Source organism: Podarcis filfolensis (genome assembly GCF_964270895.1).
Source record: "Podarcis filfolensis genome assembly, chromosome: 12".
In the NCBI taxonomy this organism is placed as follows: domain Eukaryota; kingdom Metazoa; phylum Chordata; class Lepidosauria; order Squamata; family Lacertidae; genus Podarcis; species Podarcis filfolensis.
Window position 1 is genome coordinate 12,561,361 of NC_139614.1, and position 12,423 is coordinate 12,573,783.

General features: G+C 45.8%; 2 protein-coding genes across 3 annotated transcripts in view; one reads left to right on the forward strand and one right to left on the reverse strand.

Annotated features, from left to right (window-relative positions):
• Positions 1 to 554: 554 nt before the first annotated feature.
• On the reverse strand, positions 555 to 10,777 carry UBA5 (ubiquitin like modifier activating enzyme 5). 2 transcript variants are annotated; one of them, XM_083578171.1, is made up of 12 exons: positions 10,570 to 10,777; positions 8,808 to 8,853; positions 8,632 to 8,721; positions 7,563 to 7,672; positions 6,975 to 7,061; positions 5,957 to 6,041; positions 5,069 to 5,173; positions 4,780 to 4,907; positions 4,278 to 4,413; positions 3,990 to 4,065; positions 3,202 to 3,308; positions 555 to 1,996 (listed from the first exon to the last, which is right to left on the reverse strand). In XM_083578171.1, the coding sequence occupies exons 1-12, from the start codon at positions 10,707 to 10,709 to the stop codon at positions 1,913 to 1,915; spliced, it is 1,194 nt and encodes a 397-aa protein (XP_083434297.1). In that variant the 5' UTR covers positions 10,710 to 10,777; the 3' UTR covers positions 555 to 1,912. The 2 variants fall into 2 exon arrangements, with proteins under 2 accessions (XP_083434297.1, XP_083434296.1); XM_083578170.1 differs by having other exon boundaries at positions 3,199 to 3,308; positions 10,570 to 10,733.
• Positions 10,778 to 11,846: 1,069 nt separating this feature from the next.
• ACAD11 (acyl-CoA dehydrogenase family member 11) overlaps positions 11,847 to 12,423 on the forward strand; it is a gene marked incomplete at its 5' end in the record, with an annotated part of 37,929 nt that continues 37,352 nt past the window's right edge. Inside the window, one exon of the mRNA XM_083577938.1 lies at positions 11,847 to 11,983. Coding sequence (XP_083434064.1) covers positions 11,847 to 11,983 — 137 coding nt within the window. The remainder of the gene's footprint in view (positions 11,984 to 12,423) is intronic.

Genomic DNA, 12,423 nt, shown 5'->3' on the forward strand with positions numbered 1-12,423 from the left:
GAAGGCTTCCTAATTTCCCTTATCATTTTTTGTTCCATCTTACCTGGTTCTATACAGCTTTGCTTTCTCGCAGTTAATATCTTCCCCTTGATACGTGGCACTCCGCACAGGCCCTTTTAAGTGTTTACCCTAGCACAGCAACCATATTCATGCATGCTTATTAGCAACCCCCACTGAAAACAAATCATACTTATGGGTGAATATTGAACAGGGCTGCAGTAAAGTAAGTATTAAATATTCCTTTCTTTGTATTAGGCATCAGGCTGAAGCAGTGGTAGCTTAGAAACAAATGGTTCAATTAGTCTTAACCCTATTTGCTTGCACTCCAATAATAATTTAATTTGAAATGTTTATAAGCAAGAAGCAGGCCTTTGGCAACAAAACTTGTATATGGTATAAACTGCACCAATATAAGTTCTGTTAAAGCTGAATTCTAGACATGCTGGTAGTCTAAATTTCAAAACTCTTTTAACAAATTTAAAAGTTATGAGTTGAGCACTAAATCCTGAGGTAGAAAGCAATCTATAAAAGCACACAAGTAGATAACGCATTGGTTGGTTGATGCTGAGCTTATTTTAGTAGTAAAGTTTATTTCCAAGAAAGTAACTCACAGGAAGGGCACACAAAAACGCTGTTGTAAAAATGCAAAATGGAAACAGAATGGAGTGTGGTTGAACAAGTAGTTGAAGCAATTAATTGTGGGATTGCCTAGAACCATCAAACTTCCAAACCACTTTTTTTTTGCAAATCTGTCTGAATTAATTATGTTAATCACCAGTTAATGACAAAAGCATTTCTCCAGCAGGCTTATCCAACTGACCGTACAACATTCAGTCCAGCAAGCATAAACTGTAGTTTATTGCAGGTGGTTTAAAAATAGTTAGCCATAGGGCCATTGATTCTAAATAGGCTTCTCTTGGATTGCAGCTTCTTTGTTTACTAAATATATACCTGAAATATTACTTAAATAAATACTACTAAGGTGACATTATTATAAAGCAACTGGCAAGAGACCTTGTAAGTGCTGAGCGACTGCAAGTGTCATTAACCCTGCTTAACTTTCAATTTTTGGTTGACCTGCCTGGATTAGAAAGGGAATTAAATGCTTTGGTGGAGGAAGCCCTGGCAACTTCTGCTTCCCAGAGCTTTTTATCCTACACCACTTGAGTGATAATCTACAACTGAACATAATAGACTAGATCATTTGCCAAACTTACTCCTAGTGCAGTTTTCTCTTATCAATTCAAAGCAACTTTCACCTCATTGCTTTATTTTCCTCTTATTTGGAAACTGAGGATTTTAGGCATGATGGCTCAAGAGTATTTCCAAATTCAGTATTCTCCATAATGGTATATCGGTGATAGCAAATTTTAACATTCAATGCTTCCTATTACACACTGCATGGCCAGAGGAACCAGATATTGGCTCGTCCCACATTTTCAGCCCACTAAGTCTTCCAAAAGACTTCTCTTGGGGCTAACAAAAGTATACCAAACAGTGACTTTTCCATGTAACGGTCATATATAATTGGCTAGGGTGTATGACAATGATAATCATTTTTTAAACAAGGCTCTCTCTATATATCGTATAGCTTTTAATTCTTCTAACTATAAGCTTAAGCAGATGAAGTGTTACTATTTTAGACACTTTTCCAATCCAGGCATCCTAAGGAGGAACTGATTACGCTCAACAAATTTACTCTCACCTGAACTGGACTTAAAAGGCAGCGTGGCATTGTGTTATAAATTAAACCTGTCAGCTTGCCTTGGTTTTCACTGGACCCTCATACCTTCTGTAAAGTCTTCACATAATTAACAAAAAGAAAACATGACGACGCACTATTCATGAAAGACTAAATCTGTTACACATCACTGGCTGCTGAAATTACAGTAATCTCGAAGTGTTCTTTGTGCTAGATGCTCTTCATCTTAGCCATAAGTTCTTCTAGACTTTCTTCAGATTCCGGAACCGTTTCCCCAGTAACAGCGTTCTCTTCCTGGTGAGGGGAAAATAGTAGTAAATGCCTTTACACCATTTCTCTATAGCCTCAAATCCAAAAGCCCCAACAAGCTTGGCGTGCTGAACACCACACACATTATAGTAAAATAGGCCGGATACAAACGTAATTAAATACTAACACCTGTCAGTCACCCAACATCACCATCATGTCAGGGGACTCATTCTTCCTTCCTTGCATGGCAAGTACAGAAAATCCAAGCTTAGTCACACAATTACCAATGATCAATGCTGACTTCAAACTCCACCTTCTGCAGCGGTTGGCTACGCTACTGAATCCCTAAGGGGGAAACTCAGAAGTTCATCCCAATGAGCTTTAGTTAAGGCCTATCAGGTGGTATAGCATCCTTCCAAAAGCAGAAGGACACTTCAAGGCGGCAAACTGTGCACTGGCAACTGCATCTCTGCATGCCCTTTGCCTGATATCTGGAGGCCTCACAAGCCAGAGGTTCCCACCCCATTGTAAAGCAAAGGTTGGCAAAGCACGTCAGTGCCAAGTGAGCAGAGGCTCTCTCCGCCAGGGAAGCTACGACAGCCAAGCTTGGAAGGTGCACACGTCAAAGTGTGCAGTGCTGCTGTGGCTATGACAGCAGTTGTGGGCTGTTAGGATCGTCCCACTTTCGTGTAGGACCCTGGTAGAGACACATGCCCGACTGGCATGTTCCCTCCCTCCTGGTCGATCGTTCGGGAGCTTCAAAAGCTTTCTCTAGCCCAGACGTCACAGCGACTGATGCCAAGAGATGCCTCACAGCACACTTGCGATTCTGCAGAGTATTTGCAGTTCGTGTAACAGAACTCAGTAGCACAGCGTTTGGCTAATCTACTTTTATTTACATATAATACACTCAGCATTCTGACTTTGCTGTCTGATGAAAAGAGGAAGGAGCTAAGAGGGGGAAAAAAACAAAGGACAATAGTCCCACTTTCCGGAACACAGTAACACAAAACATCCTGTCTCTGTCACTTCCCACACTGTGGGATGAAAACATACACCGTCATGTGATAGACAACAATCCCATGACTGCAAACACTGAGGAGGAATCCTAACATCAGCTTCATTGACGCACACGATGGAAGTGAAGACTGCAGAACAGCAGCACTGATTGCTCATTCCCACATGCAACTTGACAAGTTAAAGCCAATCCAAATAAAATGTTCTTGATGTTGGCTAAAAAAACTTACCACCTTGTTTGGTATTGTGTATGCCGTTGTGATTCCTTCTGGAAGATCGAGAACTGGACCCGAAGCAGCTTTTAATTCTTCCTCTGAAACTTCCGATACCAACTCTATCCCTGAATAGCCCCAAACACAGCAATGCAAGGGAAAGCATTAGTGCAGATTAATGGTATACACAGTAATTGTCTACAAATACAAAAAAGTTACAGACTGAACTTATGTTTCAGGGCAGATAAAGACATTACAGTGGTACGTCCGGTTACAAACGGGATCCGCTCTGGAGGCCCGGCTGTATCCCGAAAACTTCGTAACTGAAGGCGCCCTTCTGCGTATGCACGGTGAAACCCGGAAGTATACACTTCCGGGTTTGCCGTGGCCGTAACCCGAAGATTCTGTAACCTGGAGGTTACGCAACACGAGGTACCACTGTACTTCTTACAGTCAAAAACCTCTTCGGGCAATTGAAAGGGCAGGGAGTAGGGCTGTTACCCTCCCCCGTGTTGGACAGGCCCAATGGATTTGGGAGCAGTGGTAATGTTTAGGGGTTTTTAAACCCTAATTAAGCATAACATGCCAAAGTGGGTTCATAATGTGGGATACCCTTTCATGACAATAATAGATCACAATAGCTTGTGCTGCTGTCACAACTATGTCCTCACTTACAGCTACCTGCTTTTTGGGGCAGGGGCTCAATTGAAATCATTCACAAGAGTGAAAGCTGCTTAGGTTGATGGGCATTTTACTAGTTCCAAGACTTGTAAGCTAGCAATTCGTATTGTCTTAGTATCTTAACTCACCCCAATCATTCTCTTCATGAACTATTTCTTCTTCCTGTTCAATTACTTCTACTTTAGGATTTTCTGCTGCTTTTTTCTGGAAATACAAACACAGTCACAAGTCGTTTTTGTTCCCACAAATGGGAAAAGTTAAATAATTATATGCTAAAGGCCCATTCAGAATGACCATACTAGGGTAAATATCTCCAAAGAGTTCATGCTACATTTTCTAACTTCTGCTGAACAAGTTATCCACCCCTTTCAAGGAATCGGAAAAGGAGCCTGAGCTCTTTTACCTATTTATTTTACCTTGTACTCTTCCTGCTGGTGTCTACAGTTTCTGTCATCGCACTGTGGATTTGGCTTCATCGTCATGGAGGGAAAGAAATCCTGCATTGCATTATAGCCAAGGTAAAAGCTCACCGTGCCAAAATTCAGTAAATATCTGGGGGGAAATGCAGGAAGGATAAAAGAAGAGAACAGTTTATTGTTTGCATGTGTCTGATGGAAGACACAGCGCTCTGGTTCATTATGGGTGACATCCAATGATGCTTGCCTACTTGCGCAACAGAAATCTTGCACAACTGGAGTTCTCCTTCAGCACCTGTGCACCCCGAAAATCTGCTCTGGAGGGTCCCTAACTATCTGCAGCAAATATAGGAGGGTGTGGAGGGAACAGATGGAGAATGCACAAGGACACAGCTGCTCACACTACTCTGGATCTCACCCAATATGCTTGCTGTAATTCTTTTGCCATGCACCAATTCCCACTTAAACTTTTTTTTAAAATCGAGGCATCTCAGTCACTTACTTCAGGACGTTTTGAACAAGAAGACCGGCGACCACTCCCATCGTGGTGGGAAGGCTGGCGGCACAAACTCCCTCCCGTTTGAGCGTTTTCTCATCTATATTTGCCGCTACAACAAGTGGAGGTGCACACTAGCCAAAAAGGGAAGAGGAGTTTGAGAATCATAAACGGGGCATTTGAAAAACCCACAAACAGGAGAAGGATCCAACAAAAATGACTTTAGATTCCAACAACTTTCACTTCACCTTAGAAGGACAGCACAATGGAACTTAGAAAGCATAACATCACATACCGCAAAACAAGCCGATTCACCAGGGATGATGAGTTGGATATGGCCAGACACAGCGTTTTCGCTCACTCCAGATTCCATCCATATTTGTCCAAGCTCATTACAAGCCTTAAAAAACATAAAACACGTACTATTTATACGTGCATAAGTTGCACTTGCTGCAAATCTAAACTGCTTATGGATATAAGAGTCCTGCTGAATCAAGCTAAAGGCTTATCTCAGGGGAGGGGAACTGACTAGATCTTGAGCTCCCGCCCCCCAACTGACCGGTGGCTACTTTGAAAGATGAGCCAGGACACCTTTGCTGTAAAATCACCTGCCCGTCACCATGACATCAGGTGACCCAAATTCAAAGGCAAGAATCGGTAGCACACTCCTGGTTTCCAGGCCTGAAAATGAACTCATTGTAGGGGAGTTGGTCATCTAAAGAATTTCAATTGAAAATAAGTTCTTAGGAAAGCAAAACTTCATTTGAGTTTTGTGACAGACTTCAGCAATCCCTCAAACTTCTCAAACCAGATCTGGAAAACGGATCCCATTCATGTCCATGTCACAGAAGTCTGTATTCACCCAAGGATGAAACTGAAGTCGCCAACGAAATGCAGTTCAATCTCTAGTATTACTGTTTTTGTGTATCCTGCTTTCATGTAACATACACAGGCTCAAGGCACGATGATACTGCAAATGCACCAAGCACAGCTACTGTGGAACAGCCATATATTTTCAGAAGTGGCTCGCTTGGGAACCCTCTGCCTCCCCCACTGAGATGGTACAGCAGCCATACCTGCTACAATGTACTGGGTACGAGATCCACAGCTTCTAGCAATAGGTGTGCAATGTGTACTTGGGTGATAACAGGAGGCATGTGTGCGTTGCTGTTGCTACACTTACTGTGTTAATTGCCATGCGTGCTTCAAAATTATCCACGCAGCTCAATACAAGATCAACAGGTTTCCCTTCTTCTAAACCTCCATTGCTATAAATGAAAAGGGGAGAAAATGGAAATATTAAGGTTCCTTGCAAGAAGATCAAGGAAACTGTTTTACCATGAAACTCTCCATTCATTATTAGCATGGACTCCTCCTCTGCTCAAGGGTTGCATCTTCTCCTAGGAAATCTTACATGGCCCACATGCCAGCAATGGCTAGAACGACAAATGCCAATTTAACCTTTGTACAATAGGCTAAGGTGATTGGGCTGGATCCGGCCCCTGGGCCCTAGTTTGCCTACCCATGGGCTAGTTGCTTACAGAGACCCCTCTATCCTCCATCCAAGCTAGGGAGAATCATTATAAGAGTTAAAGGATTATTTCCAGCCAGCTAAAAGTCCTCAAGGATGGGGTAAGGCTAGGTCAGACAGCAATGTGGCCTGGGAGAAAGGGTGTGTGGCCTAGAGAGTCCCAAGGCCAAACAGAGAAGCCTGGAGAGCTGCATCTGACCCCCCCCCCCCGGGACGCGGGTGGCGCTGTGGGTAAAACCTCAGCGCCTAGGACTTGCCGATTGCATAGTCGGCGGTTCGAATCCCCGCGGCGGGGTGAGCTCCCGTCGTTCGGTCCCAGCTCCTGTCCACCTAGCAGTTCGAAAGCACAATTAAGTGCAAGTAGATAAATAGGTACCGCTTTATAGCGGGAAGGTAAACGGCATTTCCGTGTGCTGCTCTGGTGCCGGGTCGCCGGAGCAGCTTCGTCACGCTGGCCACGTGACCCGGAAGTGTCTGCGGACAGCGCTGGCTCCCGGCCTCTAGAGTGAGATGAGCGCACAACCCTAGAGTCTGTCAAGACTGGCCCGTACGGGCAGGGGTACCTTTACCTTTACCCAGGCCTGAGGTTACCAACCCCCTGATTTAGAGAAATGTGAATCAGTAGTGTTTTGTTACGACCACCACTACCAGCCCCTGAAAGATATGCTACCTGATCCTGTCCATAAAATGTTGAAAGTTGTCCACAGTTGTGATGTTGTAGTTATGTACTTCGAACTGCACATCAGGGTTGATGTTCCTTAGGGATAAAACAAACACTGCAGCTTTAACATGAACATCTTTAAAAGGAGCCCCACACGTTTGTGTTGCAAATTCTAACATACAATAGTACCTCGGGTTAAGAACTTAATTCGTTCTGGAGGTCTGTTCTTAACCTGAAACTGTTCTTAACCTGAAGCACCACTTTAGCTAATGGGGCCTCCCGCTGCCGCCGGAGCACGATTTTTGTTCTCATCCTGAAGCAAACTTCTTAACCCGAGGTAATATTTCTGGGTTAGCGGAGTCTGTAACCTGAAGCATATGTAACCTGAAGCGTATGTAACCCGAGGTACCACCGTACTAAGGTTGCAATCCCATGCTCCTACTGGACTCAGAAGAACTTCCTTCCGCATAAACGTACGCAGCATGATTTCTTTAAGATTAGTTTCTCATGAAACTTTTTTTTTTTAAAAAAAGTTGGAAGTTCTGCATGTCTGAAGTTGCATTCCATAACTGGATGGCACCTCCCATTTTCACATACCTCAAAGTGTGCTCTGCTGCTTGCACTTTACTCAGTCCAGCTTGGTGGGGTTGGAAAAAGAGCCTGTTCATATTGGCCAGCTCCACCTTATCATAATCAAACAGGAGCAGCTAAAAGAAAGATGACAGTGACACATGAATGGCCTTTGGTCAGGTTCACGTTTAGGACAGACAGGGTCACAGCCCTTGGGCTAACAAATATTATTCCTACGGATTCTAAAGTGGCAAACATATTTATTTCTAAAACACCTGAAATTCAGTTTTAAAAGACTGTGATAGTTTAAGTAAAATGAGATTCAAAATTTAAATTCATCACAGACACCCATCAGCTTTAAATAATAGCTTTTTAAGGGTTACTTCCACAAGAAAGCTCCCATTTGTCTCTCATGTGCTTCTGTGGCAGAGATAAAAGAATCAGAACAACAGTACAGTGGTACCTCGGGTTAAGTACTTAATTCGTTCTGGAGGTCCGTTCTTAACCTGAAATTGTTCTTAACCTGAAGCACCACTTTAGCTAATGGGGCCTCCCTCTTGCACGATTTCTGTTCTCATTCTGAAGCAAAGTTATTAACCCAAGGTACTATTTATGGGTTAGCAGAGTCTGTAAACTGAAGTGTATGTAACCCAAGGTACCACTGTACTGGAGATCGGTGGGGGGGAGGGTTGGATGTAGGAAATAAAGCTTCAACATTGATGTTTGCTCTTTGGCCATGGGCAAGTCATTTCCTCTCTTCCTAACCTACCCTACAGGACTGTTGTTAGAATTAAATGAGATAAATCCATGTATGTTGCTTCAACAATTTTAGAAAAATGAAGTACCAGCATAAGAACCAAAAAGGACATGCAAGGAGAACTGTGTGTCCTAAAATGCACAGTAAACATACTTCCAGAAGCCTCAGCCAATTACAGCTTCCAAACCATCACTAATCATCATGTATGTGACTACCCTTTACCCATTACAGAGGCCACTGTGAATACATTTAAGTTGACAAAGGGAAATTAATCTTTCACCAAAGCACCGCTGATTTTACTCAGGACAGTGTTGTTATAAGGAAGAAACGTATTATTACCTTACCAATGCCACATCTTGTCAGCATCTCAGCGGTTACACTGCCAACTCCACCGACACCCACCACCGCGATGGCAAAGGAGCGGATTTTCTGCAACAAGAAACCAACACCGGTAAGCATTTTGTGCCGTGAGTTTACATCATTAATGCAAACTTCTATAAGAAACATTATCCCACCTCATAGTCTTTCACAATTCCCATTCTTTTCAGCGCCATCAGGCGACTAGAGAGAGGGAAGAAACAAAAACACTTTTGTCAAGTGGGCTTCATTCACATGGCACAGCTATTTCAAGATCAAAAGGAGATTAGCAAATTCCATGGTGCAAAATTGAAGTGCGCTGAAATCCCTGTTTGTCTTGGATATTTCAGCGGCTCCAGATCTCCCACAGTGATTAAATTAAGCATGGATTCATTTGCGACATCCCGGAACATAAACCAACAGCCTCCAGATTGGTGAAAAGGGCTAAACGGAAACACTTTGAAGGTGTGTATACAGCCTGTTCATGCCACTAATTTCTGTGCTGCCACCAGGAATAGCCATTACTTGCCTCTTACTGTTCCATTACAGTAGTTGAAAATGCCACACCACTTCTTGACCAGCTGTTAAGGATTTCCATCTATCCACTGACATAGGGCTGCTATATTTCAAAAAGGTAAAAAACTAGGACACCCCCCAAAAAGTTGTTGAGCTTTTTTACTGCAATGCTTTATACTTTAAACTCCAGCTGGTGCAGAATTCAGCAACCAGGTTGCTCCCTGGGGCAGGCTGGTTTGAGCACACAACACTAACCCTGGCCCAACTGCACTGGCCACCCATGAGCTTCTGGGGCCCAATTCAAAGTGCTGGCTTCGACCTATAAAGTCTTAAATAGCTCAGGACCGCCATACCTCAAGGATCACATCTCCCCATAGGAACCAATGCGGATCCTGCAATCTTGAGGCCCTTCTTTTGTGTGCCTCCAGAGGTTAAGAATGACTAGGCCAGAGTGCTAAACTAGGATCTGGGAGCCCAGGGTCTGCAAATCCCAGCTCAGCCTTTGAAGCTGACTCGGAAACTACAACTAATCCAGAATGTGGCAGCTAGACTGGTGACTGGAAGTGACCACTGAGACCATATAACACCGGTCCTAAAAGACCTACATTGGTTCCCAGTATGTTTCTGAGCACAATTCAAAGTGTTGGTGCTGACCTTTAAAGCCCTGAATGGCCTTGGCCCAGTATACCTAAAGGAGCGTCTCCACTGCCATCATTTTGCCCGGACACTGAGGTCCAGTGCCGAGGGCCTTCTGGTGCTTCCCTCACTGCAAGAAGCGAGGTTACAGGGAACCAGGCAGAGGGCCTTCTCTCTTGTGGCGCCCACCCTGTGGAATGCCCCCCCCCATCAGATGTCAAGGAAATAAACAACTATCTGACATTTAGAAGACATCTGTTTAAGGAAGTTTTTAATGTTTGATGTCTTATCGTGTTTTTTTTAATTTTCTGTTGGGAGCCGCCTAGAGTGGCTGGGGAAACCCAGCCAGATGGGCGTGGAATAAATTATTAATATTATGATTTTACTTTGGAAAACTGTTAAAATGATATATAATGAAATTCAATGAAGGGGATTTGAGGAAGTCACTTAATAATGTTACCAAGATTTAAACAGGATGTATGTATGTCTATTTGTTTTAATTTTTTTTGGAAAATTAATTTTTTTTATATTTTTTTTTATTTTACATGAAGCTCACTTGCCGACCCTGGGCCAGGTAGCCTATAACCTACCTCGCAGGGCTGTTGTGGAGCGGGGGTGTATGTGGGAGAACCTGGAGCTCCTCCTTGGGGGGAAAGGGCGGGATCACAGAATGGTGGAGCTGCGAGGGACCCCCGCCCCACAATGGTCACCTAGCCCAGCCCCCCTGTAATTCACGACCACCCTCCCCTGCCCCAAAGACCCGCTCACCTGTACGGGTTGGAGTCGGTCACCTCCGAGCTCATCTGCTCGATCCTCGCCCGCCGGCCTCCTTCCCCCCGGCCCAGCTCTTCCTCCAGCTCCCGGACGCGGCGCCGCAGCTGCTCCACCAGCTTCTCCGAGGCGGCCATGGCGATCCCTCAGCGGAAACCCCGCGCCGCCGCGGCCAGAGACACGTCTCCCCAACCGGCGCTTCCGGGAGTCACGGCAAAAGGCTTCCCCCCGTGCAACGCAGCGCCGGCGACCACAGTTCCGGCCTTCAGAGTTGTCTCTCCTTTCAGAAAGTCTCTGCGAGTTTCAGAGTCCGGGGGTGGCGGGCGGCCGGCCGGGTGGGTGGGGAGCCTGGTTGCCCCCCTTGCAAGCAAAAGGGCGGCCAAGGAGGGGCGGACGGGCAGGGAGGAGCAACTGCACCCCACAATAAAAAAAAACTGAGGTTCTCTTTCCCCCCCCACCCATAAAGCCTGCCCCACACCAAAACAAAAATCCTGGTTGCCCCCCTTGCAAGCAAAAGGGCGGCCAAGGAGGGGTGGACGGGCAGGGAGGAGCAACTGCCCCCCATAATAAAAAATAACTGAGGTTCTCTACCCCCCCCATAAAGCCTGCTCCCCCACCAAAACCAAAATCCTGGTTGCCCCCCTTGCAAGCAAAAGTGCGGCCAAGGAGAGGTGGGCGGCCAGGGGGGAGCAACTGCCCCCACAATAAAAAAGATAACATAACGGGTTCCCCCCCCATAAAGCCTGCCCCACACCAAAACAAAAATCCCGGCTACGCCCATGAAAAGGACACCATTTTGCTTTGCCCTCACCCCCCGTGTTTTGCATTGCCTTGCGAGTGGGTTTAAGGGTTGCAAGCTGAGCAGCCCCAGTCCACGCAAGACTTGGGAGTGGACCCATTGAAGTCAGTGGACCTGCTCTCTAAAGCAGCGACTGGGTCTGGGCTACGACACCTCCACCCTTGCGGGGGGGGGGGTAAAGCCAAACGCCTTGGGCAGACCTGGTGAAAGAGTTGTTTCAGAGATCTGCTCGGTCTCCAGAAAAGCCGCAGGGGCAGCGTCCCAAACAGCTCTTTCTGCTCTGGGTGAGGAGGAGGAGCGTCTTTGCAAACGCTTTGGAGTAACTTCAGAGGCAGCCCTATAGCTTGGAGGTGCGGCTGCAGCAACCTTTGCGCTGCAATTATTATTTCACCCCACCGCCCTCTTTGCTCTCGCCTCCAGTGTAGCATCAAGTCAGCGAACCGGTTCGAGGCAAGTGGAGAGGAGCCTCTGCAAAATGGCAAGTGAGCCCGATACCACCGAAGTGAGGAAGCCGCACAGATTTGACCAGGGAGCCTTGGAGAGATACCTGTGCCGGCACCTGCCGGGCTTCCCGCAGCACCCACCCGAAGCGCTGAGGGTCAGGCAGTACAGGTAAGGATGGCAGCTTCGCGGAGCAATGGTGCTCGGAAATCAGGGCACTGAATTCAGCGAGATTCCTGCATTGCAGGGGGTTGGGCTAGATGACCCTGGCGGTCCTTTCCAAGACTACAATTCTATGATCCATCCACCCCCCCCCCCGGCACAAGAATCGTGGGAACCGTAGTTATAGGCAGAACTTTTTTTCAGCCAGAACTCTTCTCAACTCCAGATACCTCTCAGGTGGGCGCCATTGCCATTAAAAGAATAAGGAAGGTGTTTAAGCGATGTGGCAACTTTGCCAAGACTCTCAAGGCGGTCTCTCCTGTTGGAATGCCCAATTTTACAACAATCCTAGCCCATTTATGGTTGTAGCTCCACATATAGTACTGACCTGCCTATCCTGGTTGTTTTTGAGCAGTCCCCAAAGGGAGGAACAAAGGACGCAAATAGGC

Coding starts and splice junctions, on each gene's coding strand:
- UBA5 (XM_083578170.1), bottom strand. CDS start 10,709: ATGGCCGCCTCGGAGAAGCTGGTGGAGCAGCTGCGGCGCCGCGTCCGG. Junction 7,062..7,562: donor GCAGCAGAGCACACTTTGAG/GTATGTGAAAAT, acceptor TTTATCCCTAAG/GAACATCAACCCTGATGTGC. Junction 6,042..6,974: donor CATTTTATGGACAGGATCAG/GTAGCATATCTT, acceptor TTTCATTTATAG/CAATGGAGGTTTAGAAGAAG.